A 16,390-nucleotide genomic window follows, 5' to 3' on the forward strand; every position below is an offset into this window, starting at 1 on the left:
CATGATCATCAACTTGGCATGTCTTTTCAAAAGAAACCCATCAACATGTCAAAATTTGAATACAATAGAGAATGGATAAATTAATTAAGCCTATATTTCCATGAGAAGAATACGGTAATACTATGAAGTCAAAACTCTGTCAATTTGCTGCTATCAGAGGTGGGGGAAGTAGTATTATGTTTTAGTTTTTATACATAGCTGCAGCCCACTTCATCTTCAGGCCGAGTTGGAAAACAAGTATAATGAAACAAGCCTTATAACGTGCTCTTTTTACGCAGCGTGATACTCAAGTCGACCCAGTGGGCCCCTGCGCCTCATCGGGCCTTTCAGAAACGCTACAGGACGTAGAACATTAAATCGACCGCAAGTCCTATTCAAGCTCTTCCTCGTCCGAGATCCTCATTCTGACCAGTGACGGGATAGCTTCGAAGTTTTCTAGTCGCAAACTGCAGTCATCAACCTTCCAGTTCTCTACTAATCGAGCAGTTTGTCAAAACATAGATAGACAAAGCACGCAAAAGTTGCGGTTAATAGCAACTCGGCATTCTTTCCAGCCCGATTTCCCTCATAACAGCCTCCTTTCTCGTGTTCTTTCACAGAGATATAACCAACTTGTGGATTCAATCCGATGACTTGATAGCTTCTTCCCTCAATCCTATAGGAAAAGGCACTAAAACATCTTGTCTGATTGTGCCTTGAATCCAGCATATAATTTCAATCTACAATCAAGTATTTGAAAATTTGAAAATGTTTTTTCAATCAATTCTTCACCTAATAGTTAAGCCCGGTCTCTCCGCTTTATCTATCAACAAAATAGTACAGTTGGGGGAATTTTGGACTGACAGCCTATCATCATCTTTAATAGCTTTTCGGAGGATATGGTGCCATGGATTCACTCAATAATGCACCTAAAAATGAGAGATCCTGGCAAGATCCCACTGCCGGATGCGAAGCACTATCTTCCTTCAAGTTAACCCAGTCAACTGAGGGAGGCAAAGTTATCCAGTCTTCCATGGAAAAATCAGTTTTCATTGACCCAAAGCATTCAATTCTGGACGGGGATCACAGCTCACTTCTCTCGGTGAGTTATCTATGAAAATTAAATCTTGGAAACAATTACTGTGAAACATGTTGTTAAATTTTATTTGTGATTGTTTGTGGTCTCAGAGAAAGGGATTTAACTCACCAAACACTGGGCTTTGCAATAGGAAAATAAAGTACAATACAAGGACCCCCACAATCCACTCTAAATTAAGAAGCACATACTCTTCTCCAGAAATATATTCCAAACAAATACTAGAGCAGGAAACATCTTGTGATGCAGAAAGAGGAAAGAAAGAGGCAGGGCATCAAAATTTTCAACACAAATTAAAAACAAGTGACAACAATGTCAACAGCTTCTATCTCAACACAGGTGAGCACCAAAATTTTGGCCTCCAAGTACATCCACAGCGTAATTATGAAAGAGCAAACAACCCTACTTACCATTCTCAACACAAAAAAATTGTGATTTGACAAACAGGAAGTGTTAATTCTATCTTTGGTACTCAAACACAAGCAAATCATGTTGCAGATGAATCAGATAAAGTTGAGCTAGATGCTTTAGAAAACTTGAGAAGTATAAAATCATTGTTATTCTACATGTTTATCTTAACAAATCTTCTCATGGCCCTTATGTTGTACCTTTTAGTCAGGCTTGCCTGAGACAAACTTGAATGTATCACATTGAACAATATCAAGAGAAAATACTTGTGATTTTTTTTGTGTTTACCTGTCCAAAATATCTTATTTCTGAACATCTTTGTAAAAAAAATAATCTGTTTTTACCACCTGAAATTCCAGGATTTTGGACACCTGCACCCAGGACCCATAGGCAGTTACTTGGGTGCCAAGGGTAGGTACCTGCAGCCTGCAGGCGGGTGCTTTGGCTTTTTTTATATGAAATAATAGATTGGTGTACACATTTGAGGGCAAAAAACCAGCAGTTAACTGGACCAGGTGCCTGCCATAAACCCATGCATTATAGCTGGTCCAAAATGCATATTTATATCTACACATGAATTTGTGTATGGATACCAGCCCACCAAGAGGAATCCCCCTTGACAAGCTGGTGTATGTATACCATCCTGCTGAGAGTAATCATATCAATAAAAAAAGATTGCTGAGGGGGATTCCACTCAAAGAGGTGGTATACATATTTCAGCTCACCAAGAGAGATTCCACTTGGCAGACTTTTATAAAACATAAACCACTTCACCACACCAGGCTGCTATACATGCACCAGCTTTCCAAGAAGGATTAATCTTGATGGGCTGGTATAATCAGAGAAGATCTCTGGGAGGGATTCCTTGCTTAATTGGTGGCAAAAAAAAAAAAAAAAAAAAAACTCTACATCTACATGTACCTGCCTACTGCCACCCTTCATGTGGGTGTGGTTGTGGATGTCTAGATTCTTGAATTTTTTGGGAAGGTACCCGCACCCCTTTTGGGTACCCAGGTATTAAGTGCCATCTCTAACATTTATCCAACAAGGGAGAGGCTGATTCACTCAGTTAAAACCTTGGCCTATAGATATTTAAGAAATATTTTTTTCTCAATCCTTTTTAGGGTCACCAAAGTGCAATCGTGTGATAGATTTTACAGGACCAAAAGATGTACAAGATCATGGAGAAACATTTCCTATTTTTCTTGAATTTCTAGGGCCTTGAGTTTCACTTTCCTTCCTCTTTCTCTATTCCATTTAATATTCCTCATCTGCTTCCCACAGGACCCCAAACATTCTACTGTACAGAGTCCCAATTTTAAATTCAAGGAGATTTATTCAGGATAAACACCAGGGGGGAATGTGTCGCACTTCCTACAGAGTGCCACACCGTAATTCCATCAGACCCAGGGACTGAAGTCATGGTACAGTTAACCATAACTCTTGTGTAACTTTTTACTGTATCCCAACAGCAACTGTAGTCTAATGTATGAAAAACTGATCTGTTGATCAGATGTTGAATTAGTGATCAGTTGGAGTAGAGATGGCACTTTGCACCCGGGTACCCGCCACAGGTGCGGGTACCTCCTCTTAAAAATGTCATATTCTCAACACCTGCACCTGCAAGCAGGTACCCAGGTACCTGCGGCAGGTACCCGCGGGTGCAGAGATTTTTTGCAACCAATAAGCCCTCTCACATAAACCAGCTCGCCGAGATACACATACACCAGCTCGCCGAGATACACATACACCAGCTCGCCAAGACACCGAGACTGAGAGGACTTCCTCTTGGTGGGCTGAATCCCTCTCGGCGAGCTGGTGTATGTATACCAGCCCGCTAAGAGGAATCCCTCTTGGCGAGCTGGTGTATGTATACCAGCCCGCCGATGGGAATCCCTCTTGGCGAGCTGGTGTATGTATACCAGTCCGCCGAGAGGAATCCCTCTTGGCGAGCTGGTGTATGTATGACAGCCCGCCGAGAGGAATCCCTCTTGGCGAGCTGGTGTATGTATACCAGCCCGCCGAGAGGAATCCCTCTTGGCAAGCTGGTGTATGTATACCAGCCCGCCGAGAGGGAGCCCTCAAGGCGAGCTGGTGTATGTATACCAACCCGCCGAGAGGGAGCCCTCGCGGCGAGTTGGTGTATGTATACCAGCCCGCCAACAGGAATCCCTCTTGGCAAGCTGGTGTATGTATACCAACCCGCCGAGAGGAATCCCTCTTGGCAAGCTTGTGTTTGTATTCCAGCTTGCCGAGAGGAGGCCCTCTCGGCGAGCTTCTGGTGATGTGGGCGGGTATATAGCGGGGAACTGTTGCACAAAATGGTGGACACCCGCACCCGTATTCGCCGACAGGTACCTGTTGAAGTCCAGCAGGTACCTGCTGACGGACACCAGGTACCTGCAAAGGGTACCTGGTGCCATCTCTAGGGATGTGGAACGCTTGCCAGGCTCCTCTGAGGCCGATAGGCTTGGAAAAGTCCTGGCCTTCCTCCACGCTGCCTCACCCCCTCTACAAGAGAATATCTAGCTCGTAGGCAGAAGGGGAGTTGAGGAGTTGGTAAAAGGTGTCTAATGTCCACCGTGAGGTTTGCGCGAACGTCAGGGTGGACAAACATCACACAGCAACACGGGGGGCTTTGGGGAAGACTCCCCCAAGACCCCCGCGAGGCACTTTTTATGGGGTCTCTAGAGGTGCTTCTTCTGGAACCTGTGCTGGACATTGGGCCCAGCCAGGAGTAAATCACAAAATCAACACATCTAATATAAACACATGGAATATGAGCATGTTTCTGACAATCATATCTCCCTTGACCTCTGATAGTGATACAAAAATTTGAGTGAATATTTCTGCCTGGGGACGTAATCAGATTGCATGTGATGACCTTTCCTCTCAAAATCAAAATTTCTGCAAAGGTCAAAGTAGATTTTGCCCAATAACAAAGGGACTAGGCAATAAAGGCACAGCCCTCCTGCCAAAGATGCAAAAGAGGTTGTGTTTTTGTGTTCCCCACCCCAATCAATGCTGCCACCATGTTAAATGCTTGTGTGGCACGAAGCTGGTGTATGGTTATCTTTGCATTTGAGGGGGTGTTGCTTGTAGGGTATGTGATTCTTATCAAGAAAAGCTTATCAATCTCAAATACCTTCCATTGAGAAAGTCACACCAAGTATGGTGAGCCCTACAGCTAATTGGATAATTCCTGTTTTCTCATATGTCCCATGTGAGATCTCCCATTCAAACAAAAACCTCATAAGGATGGTAATGTGAATGAATGGACATTGGTTGGTTGGATTCCCATCTTGAATTCCAGAATGCCAGAAAATCCAGAGATCTTCACCATTGAACTACCAATGAACACTTTGAAATCATTGGGGGACCCTGATTTTGTGATTTCCAAAGTGTTCTGGAATTGAGCAAAACATGTGAGGTACTCCTCTTTTTCTTTGAATCTCATGATGATGAAATAAGACACTGCTTGGATGCTCACCTAACGTCAAACATAAACAACTTGGATTTTTCCACTCAAAAAAGAAAGTGATGGTGGTTGTTGTGCTGGGGAAATGTGATCCTCAAAAAGTGATTGGTGGCTTACAAAAACCAATTAAGAGCGGCCTGTAGAACAAAACATATAGTTTGTGATGTTAATGTAGATTGAATTTCTGTTGTCTTTCACCTACTGTCTTATAATGGCACTCTACAGAAAGTGCCACAGATTCCCCCCTGGTTATTTGTTAGACAAGACATCAGCATGAGTTCAACATTAGATTAACAATTCTTCAGGAATTAGTTACAAATGCACAAGCAGTTGACTTCATGAGAGGTTACTGAAAGACATTACGGTATGGCACTCTGTAGGAAGTGCCACACATTCCCCCCTGGTGAAATGACAATGGTCTATCCACCAGCTGGCCATCATAGAAATCAAGAAAATCTTGAAATCCAACAGCAGATGAGTGAATAAGATTTAGGAAGTTGAGATCTGTCAAAACTGTATATTGGCAGGTTTCATGATTGAAGGCTCTCAACAACATAATCTTAGAAATTTGGAAAGCCTAAACAATTGGCAGGGGTTTCTACAGCATGGATTATACTTGTCAAGTTCTACCTTTTTAAAGTTGTTGATGCTTCAAAACCTTATAATAGGTTTGACTTCAGTTTTATAAATTTTGATCATGAAGCCCCTTCCTAGCAGTGTCAAGTATGCAAGAGATGATACCTACCAAGATAAATATATATTTGAAAGTGTTGATTGAACATCCCCACGCACTAGCTGCCCCAGAGCTGGCCGCAAACTAATCCACAACAGATCACTCCGAACATTCCAGTGGTTTCTTTTGGATGTTGAGTGGTTGTGGTTGTCGAGGCGATGCTGGAGGGCTGGATGAAACAAGTCGTATGGAGATATGCTAGTTGGATAAAACTGCTTGGCGATGGTTGAGCAGTGACGTGGAGTTGGGCTGTATTCGGTCGGGGCGCTGTCACGGTGGCTGTCAGGCGCCTGTAACAGCCGGAGAACATAAAGAGCCACCTCTCTTGACCGTCCTGAGCCTGGCCACCAACACCCTTTTCCCCAGTTTTCTTGCTTCCCACCCAGCTTCTCCTTCGACTCGAACGTATCTTATATCACCACGATGACTGCCCTCCATCCTCCATTCCGGACCAAGTCCCTGCTCCTACTCGCCGTCATCTCTCTTCTCGCCCGGATGGCCTATTCCGATTCGTCCTCCTCATCCGAATTACCCACTTCGCAACTGATCACCAAGGCCAACACACTCCTAGTGACAGGCCAAGCCTCCAAAGCACTCGAACTCTACGAACTCGTCCTCGAGTGAGACCCGGATGACTATCTCACCCTCTACAAGAAAGCAACCACTCAGATGACTCTCGGCCCAGGCAAATTTCCTGACTTTTTTCATGATCACCCTGCTGACAAATGAAGGTCTACACATGTAACAACAACTGTTGATGTTGAAAAAACGTTCAACTTTGTCAGAGAATGTGTTTCCGCCAGGCAACATAACCTTGATCCAGAATTGGTAAGCAGAGGTATGGCACTGTTTTTCTTTTCAAAGAACAACAGAATCAAACCTTTGGCGCTCAATGAGTATATCTGAACAAGAAAAACGATGAATGCAAGACCAAAGCAAAGGGGAAGGGGACTACAGGCAGGGAAGTTCTTTCATTGGACTGAGAGACCATGATACATAAGACCAAGATAAACATATGACCAAGATACACATAAGACCAAGATACATACATGAAATGAAATTTTGACATGCAAATCAAAGCCAATGTGTGAAGTTGCAATAGCGGCTTTTGAGTCACAGGTACCTGTGCAGGTACCTGCGAGTAAGCCCTGCAACTGCCCCAGCAGGTGCAGTTTTGGGTGCAGGTGTCCAGGATTGGCCAAAAAAGGCAGCAAGTACCCGGTTTCACAGAGGCCATCTCTAAAATTGATCCACATAAATTTGCCAGAAATGATTAATATTTGGGCATTGAGTAACTATCATTTCATTATATGTTGGAATTGAGTTATACTTAAAGAATGAAATGGTTCTATAGAAAATTGCTTGAGGTCCTTTGATTCTTCCTCATAAATCATAACAGACTTCCCATTGACTTCTGAATAATTTATCAATCATTCCTAATACACATCCGACTGACACCATACCCAGAACAATTACAGTCAGGCACTCTCTGGAGAGTGCGTCAAATTCTCCCCTGGTGTAAAGGCCTTAAAATTGACTCTAAAGATTTAATTAGACTAGTTGTGGGCCTGATTTTGTGCCATGTTACAATTGGATCCTTCAGTAATTGGATATCAATTGACTGAAGATTGAAAAAAAGGGAGGTTGCTAACATGGTTGCTGATAAAGATGATTAGGGGGAAGATTACTGTCTAATGTATACGGCTTGAATTTTTGGGGGCACAGAAGAAGCACAAAAAGTTAGTAAAGGATGAGTTGAACTGAGATTTTATAATGAGAAAATACAACTATGAAACTTACTGCATGAGCAGAAGCACTATCATTGTGATGATAAATGAGTTCAGCAACAATAAACTAGAAACCAGGCAACAAGCACACTTTTTATTCAATGGCTGGACCTGTGTGGATTAGATGTGTCAATTTTGAAGTTGGTGTGCTATCAAAAGTATTTTGCTTTCATACTGACCGTTTCATGAACATCTGATGAAGTGGTTGCCACAAATTGTCTGCCAGGAACTCAAGCAATCAGTCCAGGCTTCAACGGAGTAAAGGGCTTTCAACAAACTGGACAGGTAGATGCCCCGGTTTCTTCCCACCCTTCAAGATATGTTTTACAAAATATGTGATGGCAAGCTTCAAGTTCTTGTTTGTTAGTTGAACGTGTATGCAAGCAAACTGGACAATCTTCTCTCTTTTTAACATTTTTCTTAAGAGATCCCTCTGAATTTTTCAATCAGCTGGAATTGCAGTGTTAAGGGATCCAACACTGGTTCTTGGAATATTGGTGTGTTTGCAAATGGACATTTCCAGGATTTTGGGACAACTACACATTTTTTCTTGACTGATTGGAATGATTACCTCTGCCTGCTCATAAAGGAAAATTGCATATTTCAGGCCCTACAATGTTTGAAATTTTAAAGCTGATCTAGCTTATAGAAAGAAAATTTGTACTTACAGTGGGAGGTGGTCCATTGACCTGATTTGAGTGGTTTTGAAAGTCGGATTGATCAACGGGATGAACCTGTGCTGTGTCATGGATTGGAACTGAGCAGTGTTGATTACATGTTCCATTTGTAAGGTATTTCCAATGAACTGGAGATTGAATCATTAGTTGTGAGCCTTGTGGAAATTTTTGCAATCAGGAATCACAATGAGTTGAAAAATGATCAACTATGAGAAATAATACACACAAATCCATTATGAAAGATGTGTAAAAATTCACTTGGAAAAAGATGATGGTTTGACTCTGAGTAAGGGATGAAAGCAGCACCTCTATACTTTGTCCTGCCTTTTGTAGCTGAACAAGATCTATTGGATTTTCCTTTGAATTTTATGTTTAATGGGTTAGAGATTAATTTTTTATGTTTAAGCTTTGGGATTTATGTAAGGATCACACAGATTTCAAATTTAATTGATCAGTTCATAAACACACAGAAAGGTGATGGTTTGACTGTGGTTGGAAGGAAAATCAAATGAGAGAATTTCCAATCTTCTGATTTGGACTTGGAGGTGCTCAAGTTCAACCAAGGCAATTGGCTGTCCGCCTTGAGACAGATATTACTGGTAGATTCAGCGAGCTACTTTGGTAGGCTCTTTGAGAGTATCATCCAATCCAAAACTTCCCTCAAAATTTGTATTGATTTTTTCCATGTTTGAAAAATGCCAAGTGTAGAAGAAACTGGTAATGGTTATCACTCCCAGTGAAACTCCTACTGAAACTCAAAGAAGGCAGTGGCATATGTAAACTTGGTAAAAAAGCAGGGAGAAATAGCTATCCCTACGGGGTCTTGCACGCTGAAACAGCTCTCACGTGCATTTTCTGCATTAGAAAATAAAAAAAAAGCTTGGTTTTCTAGGTAGAAGGACAATTTAAAGTTGCCCTTTTGGGGCACTGAATTTCCCACTACTTCAAATTCAAAGATGTCATTTGGAAATCTTGAAAATCACACTTTCATGATTATCATATAAGATTTTATTGTTCCATTTTTGCCAATAGTTTTCTGCCAACTGAAAAAATAAACTCAAATTTTAATAAAAACTAGACTCTCAAGAAAATTCTATGCGGAATTTTAGTTGGCAGTGAAAACACTCAAACACTGTTTTTTTGTTACCTGCAGTTCACATTTACAATTTTTGATGTATTCCCACTGTCCTCAATTTACCTTGCCTTCCTTCTGATAAAAGTCCATGGCTCAGCTATAACAGAGTGAAAACTGAGCTGCACTAAAATGAAAAATGAGCTATCCTACAGTGAACACTGAGCTTTACCAGATTGATTAATGAGCTTTAACAGCTTGAAAACTGAGCTATACTAGAGCAAAAAAATGAGCTGTCACCAGAGTGAAAACTGAGCCATGCCAGAGTGAAAACTGAGCCATGCCAGAGTGAAAACTGAGCTGTGCCAGAGTGAACATTAATTTTTTCCAGAGTGAAAACTCTGTTTTGCCAGATTGAGCACTGAACTGTGCCAGTGAGCACTGAGTCAAAGCGGAAAAGTAAACAGAACCGTTAAAAGTTGAGCAGAACAACTGAAAAAAGCAGAATCAGTGATAACTGAGCAGAATCAGTGATAACTGAGCAGAATTAGTGAAAAATGAGAAGAATCAGTGATAACTGAGCAGAATTAGTGAAAAATGAGAAGAATCAGTGATAACTGAGCAGAATTAGTGAAAAATGAGCAGAATCAGTAAGAAGTGAGCAGAACCAGTGAGAACTGAGCAGAACTAGTGAGAACTGAGCAGAACCAGTGAGAACTGAGCAGAACCAGTGAGAACTGAGCAGAACCAGTGAGACCTGAGCAGAACCAGTGAGAACTGAGCAGAACCAGTGAGAACTGAGCAGAATATGTGAAAACTGAGCGGAATTTTTGCAAACTGAGCAGAATATGTGAAAACTGAGCGGAATTTTTGCAAACTGTCAGCCTCCGTGATGCCAAGGACTATTCCTTCTAGCTACATGTGGTGCAAAACTAGTATAAAAGAGTATAAAACTCTGGGACAAAAGTCCAAGGGATAATTCCAATGATATATTGGTAATTATGGCGTAAAATATATGAAAAATGGCGTAATTATATTAACAAAATTAATATAATTAAATAAAGAGGGGCCTGATAAAATCAGGGGTGTTTAATCCCTCAAAAGCAAACACTGGGGCCTGTAAACAGGTGTGGTTTAAATCCCAGCAAGGAATGGCGAAGAATCTCAAGAGAAAGGGGTTTGAACTTACTAGTAAAAAGCCCTTAAAGTCTTGAGGTTCTTCAGGGTAGAAACTGGGCAGTTGAAAGCGCTTGAAGAGGTTGATTCTGAAGGCTTGGTGGACACTGGGCAGTTTCTGGCGACAAAATGAGGCTAAAAACAACTACTAAGGGACTTACCAGGCTAGAAACAGGCTATTGAGCACGTGTTGAAGGCGGGTAAATTCAAGTAGGTATGTAAAAGCGTGAGGAAAGGCCTTTTGGGGCGGCCAGAGGGCCCTTTAAATACCCGTGGCAGCTCTCTGGGGCGCCTGGGGGAGCTACAGGGCCACTGGCCAACTTGTGGGCGCTTTTTGGCCAGGCTGCTGACGCTACAAGGGCTAATTCTTCTTTGGGAAGATGTACTAGCCTATTTGGGGCGCCTTCAGGCGGATTTCCAGCCTGGCTGATGGCGCCATAGAAGCTAGTCTTCTTTGGGAATATGTACTGGCCATTTGTGGGCGCCTACAGTTCAGGATTCCCTCATCCAGGCAGATAAGCTGTTACGTGTCTCACATTTATTCAAATGGGCCACAGTGCTTCCCAATTGGTCTGTACTGTGTATGCATTAGGCATTGAATTGTTTTAATGCGTCAGGAATATTCTGTTTGCATCCATGTGACATCATTACATATGTACAGCTTATGTAATGTGTGTAGTGTTTCACGTGGAGGGGCAGAATTGATGTCATTACTTCCCTGGTGGGCGTGCTGTAATGTACAGGTAGCCCCTCTTAGGGTTTCATTCATTTTTAGGGCTCTGCGCCGTCTTTAGGCATAGCGCGCAGCCTGCGGGTTTAGAGTTAACTCAACCTGAGTTGGGCTATCTTCTAAACTAAACATTACACTTCAGTTTCGTGGCTATTGAAGTGTTATAAGCATATGTACATATGTATACAAGCATACAGGTTGCTCAACTTCGAGGGTACATTGTGAATTCTAATTGGGTGATTACACAATGAAGCAGTGAGAATTAAGGGTACCTGTAAGTGGGGTACCCTAGGTTAATTTGGGTGTAGATTAAGAATATAACATAATATTCAGATTTTTAGTTATGTAAGAGACAGTACTAATGTCTCTTTCATAGGTAATTATTTTTATATTTTATTTTATGGTATTACATGTGTAAGAGTGTAATAATATCTCTTTCATATGTAATACTATTTTTTATTTTTATGTTACGGTGGCTCTGCTATAGTAGCCAGCTGACACAAACTGAGCAGAATATTTGCAACCTGAGCAGAACATATGAAAACTGAGCAGAATATTTGCAAACTGAGCAGGATATGTGAAACCTGAGCTGTGCCAGTGGGAAATGCACTATTTATTTAAACCACCAGTGAATATTATTAAATCTACAGGCAGAGAAGGAATTGAATAGCTTTGGAGCTGGAAGCAGAGTTGCAGAATGTCACTTGTCTTTAATTGACTATTGTTTTTTTCCTGGTGGGGTTTCTGAGAGAAGAACAAGCAATGATTTTGGGACTTGGGACTAAAGAACAACTGCAAACCCCCACAATTTTGTTGACACAGATGAGAACAATGAGAGATTTCAGTGAGCCCTGGTTGTATTTTGTCATGCACAGAGTCGCTTTGGTTGTATTGGACAGAAACTGGTCAAGGCAGCAATTCTGAAGCACAACAAAATTCCTGGCACAAGGAAGAATTTATATCAGGAAGACATTGATAATAGATAAAAGCTACCAAGAAACCTAAACAAGATTTCTGGGATGAGTTAAGCAAAAGAAACTAGAGAGTTCAATGACTTTCTATCAGAGAACTTTGACAGGCAAGAGAACCAGAATTTATCAAACAGGTTGAGAGCTACTTCACACTATGACCTATATAAAGTGTGGGAGTCTAACAGAACTATATATGAGAATAGATGGATGAACTGAAACACAAGGCTGACAGTTCAATGTTGATCAAGATGGTGAGAAGGGAAAATGGACACTTCAGACATAAAACTTTATTTGTCTTCCATGGTTAAGGATAGACAATAAGTCAGCAGTTGCGAGATGAATCCAAGTGAGACGTCAGGGATCCCATAAGATTAGAAGACCAGAACACTCACTTCCTAGCCGCAAGCACTATAAACGCGATGCACATTGCCATCAACACCACTGCAGAACCAAGCATACACCAAGCAGCTGGTTTGCTGATTGGATGGCCCCGGGTGGCGGGGGTGTTTGGAGTCTGCTGTTGAAGGGCCGTGGAGAGTCTTTCAGTCTGTCCATGATCCGCATCTGTGTTTGCTGGAGCAATGGCGATGGCAGTGTCGCCGGCCTCGCCGCCGGATCTGTCGCCACTGCCGGGCCCGTCACCCGGCACTTGCGGGGCTTTCTCTCGAATGCACATCCCATCTTGGCAGTTGCCGATTGGAATGGCCAGCTCAAACTGCTCAAACAGGACGATTTTCGTATTTTGTTATAAGCCCCTGGCCGGATCTCTGGATATTCCACGCTCGATAGTGTTGATTTCCACACAGTGCTGACCTGATTTTGGAGTGCTTTGGAGGGGCCATGAATGGGCGCCTCTGCACCTTGCACTGCTGCGTCGTGGATCTGCCCCGGGCCAACCAGGTGTTCGCTTTGTAAGCTATGGCCAATCAGCTAGAGATCCATTGGGTGTCAGGTTTGTGGGGTGCACCAGGGCATCGGAGAAGAGTGCTTAACTATGAGGAGATATAGGAGCCAGACAGCCATGATTGCCAGAATTTCCTCGAAACAGACGCTGGTTTGCGAAAGGGATGGAAGCAGCTAGTACCTCTTTCCTAGTGTGTGTTGTGTCTTGGCGCTGGCTGAATCCTATCAAGTTCCAATTTGAAAGTCCAAGATCAATTCTCTTGACAGGAAGCTGTATATGAGGGTCTCACGCAGAGTTCTCCTCAATCAAAAGGGGTGTCAGTCAGGGATGGTCTGGCTGAGGGAGCACCAACAAGAAGGAGTTGTTGGTTTGGGGGCACACAGCTTCATGTGCTCCTCCGACTCTGGCAGCTAGCGAGATTGGTGCCGGTGGTTTCAACGAGCTAATCGGATTGTTAAAACTTGCCTGCAAATGGATATTCGAAGCTTACACTCCCTCGAGCCAAACCTGAGGGTGAGTCATGAACAGTACAGCATACTTCTCGGCTGCAAAGTATAGTTTTGGGTGCATGGATCCGACCCGCAACAGCCGCGGGGTGCACTTCAAGCCATCCAGCGAGCAGCTCCACCCAAAAACCCACCCCGCCCACGCCCACCCGCAGGCCGAGCACATCCAGCCATGGACCCAGCGCCACGGCCTGCTCACCCGGCTGCTCGCCGCCCTCCCGCCCAGCACGCACGCCCTCGCCGCCTACCAGCACCGCAAGCCGCCCGCCATCCACTCCGACGACGCCCTCGCCCTCAGCCCCCACCTCGGATATCTGCTCGAACGCGCACAGAGAACTCACGCCCCCGCCGCCGCCGAGCAGCGGCTGCTCCAACGCACGCGGCAAGCCCAGATCGACCCCGCCAAGGACTTCGTCCTCCTCCGCAAGATCTCCGACGGACAGTCGGGCGCCGTGAGCGACTCGCTGCTGCTCCTGCTGCTGCTCGATCCCCGCTGACTACTCCGATCCTTGCTCAGGTCCATCTCGTCAGGACTAGGCTGTCCAGCCTCGAGAGCCTCAACCAGACGAACCTCTACATCCTCAAGACCGTCTCCAAGCGCGTCTCCCGCAGGATCCAGCAGGTGAGCATCCCGTCCCAACCGTCAGCGGAAGCGCACTGAAGAGCCGGCCGAAGCACAGTACAGCTCGATCGAAACCGAGCTCTCGATCCTCCTCCTCTCGCGCGCCTCGGGCGCCGCCGGGGCGATCAAGCGGCTGCCCGAGCTGCAGCTGTCTTTCCAAACAGAGACCGAGCTGCATCTGGTGCTGGAGTACAGTGCGAGCGGGTCGCTAGCGGACCATGTGGCGCGGCTGGCGGGGCGGCCGATCGGCGAGGGCCAGCTGCAGGCGTGGGCGATCGACGTGCTTGCGGCGCTCGACTGGCTCCACACCGCCCACCGCTTCTGCCACCGGGACGTCAAGCCCAGCAACCTGCTCATCAACCACCCCGACGGCCACATCCTCCTCTCCGACTTCGCCACCGCCGCGCCCCTCGTCCGCAACCCCCTCTCCGCCCTCCTCCACGTCCCGCCCGCCTACCGCGTCGTCATCGTCGGCACCTGCGACTACATCGCCCGTCCGTCTTCACTCCTCCCCCCTACACACAAACACACACTCCGCACTGCTGATCTCTTCTTGCCCACACAGCCGAGGTCCTCCAGGCCCATCTCTCCCAGACCATCGCCACCCTGTCCCACTCCGCGGCCACCACCGCCCTCGGCCCGGCCCACCCGGACGGCCATCCTGACGCAGACGCCGGCGCGTCCTACGGCCCCGAAATCGACCTGTGGAGCTTCGGCGTCTCCCTCTTCGAAGTCCGTCCTCCCCCCCCTCTCTCCTCCTTTCCTTTGGCTGACTCTTTTGGTGTGTGCGTGCGGAGCAGCTAGTGTACAGCCGGCTGCCGTTCTTCTGTTCGTCGATCAACGACACGTACGCCAAGATCGTCGCCCACCAAGTGTGTCTTTCCCCACTCTCCTCTGCCCTTCGAAGCCTAATCGGCGGCTGTCTTTTAGTCGTATTTGCAGGTCCCGGCGGTCCGGGACGGGTGGAGCCCCGGCATGGGGCCGGGGCTGCCGGAGCTGGCCGCGGCCGCCGACGGCCCAACGCCAGTGTCCCCCGGCCTCCAGAGCTTCCTGAAGGCGTATGTCGGCTCCCGCTCGCGTGTTTCACGGGCGGTGCAGAGGCTGACGGTGTGTGTGGCTTTCAGGCTGCTTTGTCGGCGGGAAGAGCGGCTCGGATGCGGGCCTGATGGCCTGGCTGCGCTCCAGAGACACGCCTGGTTCGGAGGCGTGGAGTGGGCCGACGTCCAGCGCCGTCAGTCCGTCCCCGCCCCTCTCCCCGCGTCCAGACACTGACCAAGCGCGTGTGAATAGAACCGGTGCCGGGCCACGTCCGCGCGGCGACCGAGATCCATCGGGTGGGCGACAGCGTGTGTCTCGACGCCGACCCGGGCGCCGCAGACGAGCCGCAGTTCGACTTCTCGGCCTTCTTCGGCTCCTCGCCCGGCGCCTCCGTCGACCCCTCCGACTCCTCCTCGTCCGACGACGACGCCAGCAGCGACGAAGAGGCGGAGGAGGTCGCGGGGTTCACGTATCTGCCGCGGGACCCGGACGCGTTCAACCATGCACACGACGCCGGCGGGCCGTCGAGCCGGCAGAAGCTGAAGTCGAGCATCAAGCGCAGCGCCAGCGGGGCCCGGGACGACCGGTTCTCGACGCCCATCAAGCCGCCCTGGCCGCACAGCTCGACCCCCCTGGACCCCCCGCCGCCCGCCACCGCCGCCCGCTCCGTCAGACTGCTCACAAGGCCCGACGGCAGCGCCGTCCCGCTCAGCCACATCGACCAGCTCATCCTGCTCAACCGGCTCGTCCGCTCCACCGCCAAGAAGGCCGCCCCCATCCCGCCCCTCCGACGCCCCCACTCCCTCGCCCCCTTCCCCCCGTTCGCCCCCCCTCTTCGCTCATCCGACCCCCCTCCCCCGGCCCCGCTCGACGCCAATCTCCGCGGCCTCCAGACCAGAATCGCCGCGCTCAGGGACTCTATCGACACCCTCGTTCGCCACGCTGATGCCCTCATCCTCCACGCGCTGCCGCCGCCCGGGGAGGAGGGCCGCCCGTCGTCCCCATAGCTCTTTGTCCGGTCTTCTCAATCCACCACATGATCTTCTTAACGGTTAATTTATGTACTTGCTTTTTTTTATGGGGGGGGGGGGGTTGTTTGGTTGGACTTGCTCTTCCTCAGTTAGTGGCAGCAGAGACGGGGTCGGCGGGAATCACGCGCTCAGGGACCGTTTCCAGATCCATGATGAATGCAGAGAGCCGCTTTCGGAGCACA

General features: G+C 46.9%; 3 protein-coding genes across 3 annotated transcripts; 2 read left to right on the plus strand and 1 right to left on the minus strand.

Annotated features, from left to right (window-relative positions):
• Positions 1–6,117: 6,117 nt before the first annotated feature.
• On the plus strand, positions 6,118–6,318 carry PtA15_15A127 (uncharacterized protein; the record flags this gene model as incomplete). Its single annotated transcript, XM_053163302.1, has 1 exon — positions 6,118–6,318. The coding sequence occupies one exon, from the start codon at positions 6,118–6,120 to the stop codon at positions 6,316–6,318; it is 201 nt and encodes a 66-aa protein (XP_053027291.1).
• A 6,062-nt stretch (positions 6,319–12,380) lies between these two features.
• Positions 12,381–13,130, minus strand: PtA15_15A128 (uncharacterized protein; the record flags this gene model as incomplete). The annotated part of the gene is made up of 4 exons (XM_053163303.1): positions 12,381–12,402; positions 12,500–12,822; positions 12,921–13,037; positions 13,101–13,130. The coding sequence occupies 4 exons, from the start codon at positions 13,128–13,130 to the stop codon at positions 12,381–12,383; spliced, it is 492 nt and encodes a 163-aa protein (XP_053027292.1).
• Positions 13,131–13,579: 449 nt separating this feature from the next.
• On the plus strand, positions 13,580–16,184 carry PtA15_15A129 (uncharacterized protein; the record flags this gene model as incomplete). Its single annotated transcript, XM_053163304.1, has 9 exons — positions 13,580–13,969; positions 14,035–14,139; positions 14,198–14,633; positions 14,705–14,871; positions 14,940–15,011; positions 15,070–15,197; positions 15,264–15,370; positions 15,430–15,923; positions 16,071–16,184. The coding sequence occupies 9 exons, from the start codon at positions 13,580–13,582 to the stop codon at positions 16,182–16,184; spliced, it is 2,013 nt and encodes a 670-aa protein (XP_053027293.1).
• Between the last annotated feature and the right edge of the window lie 206 nt (positions 16,185–16,390).

Source organism: Puccinia triticina, chromosome 15A (assembly GCF_026914185.1).
Source record: "Puccinia triticina chromosome 15A, complete sequence".
Taxonomy (NCBI): Eukaryota; Fungi; Basidiomycota; class Pucciniomycetes; order Pucciniales; family Pucciniaceae; genus Puccinia; species Puccinia triticina.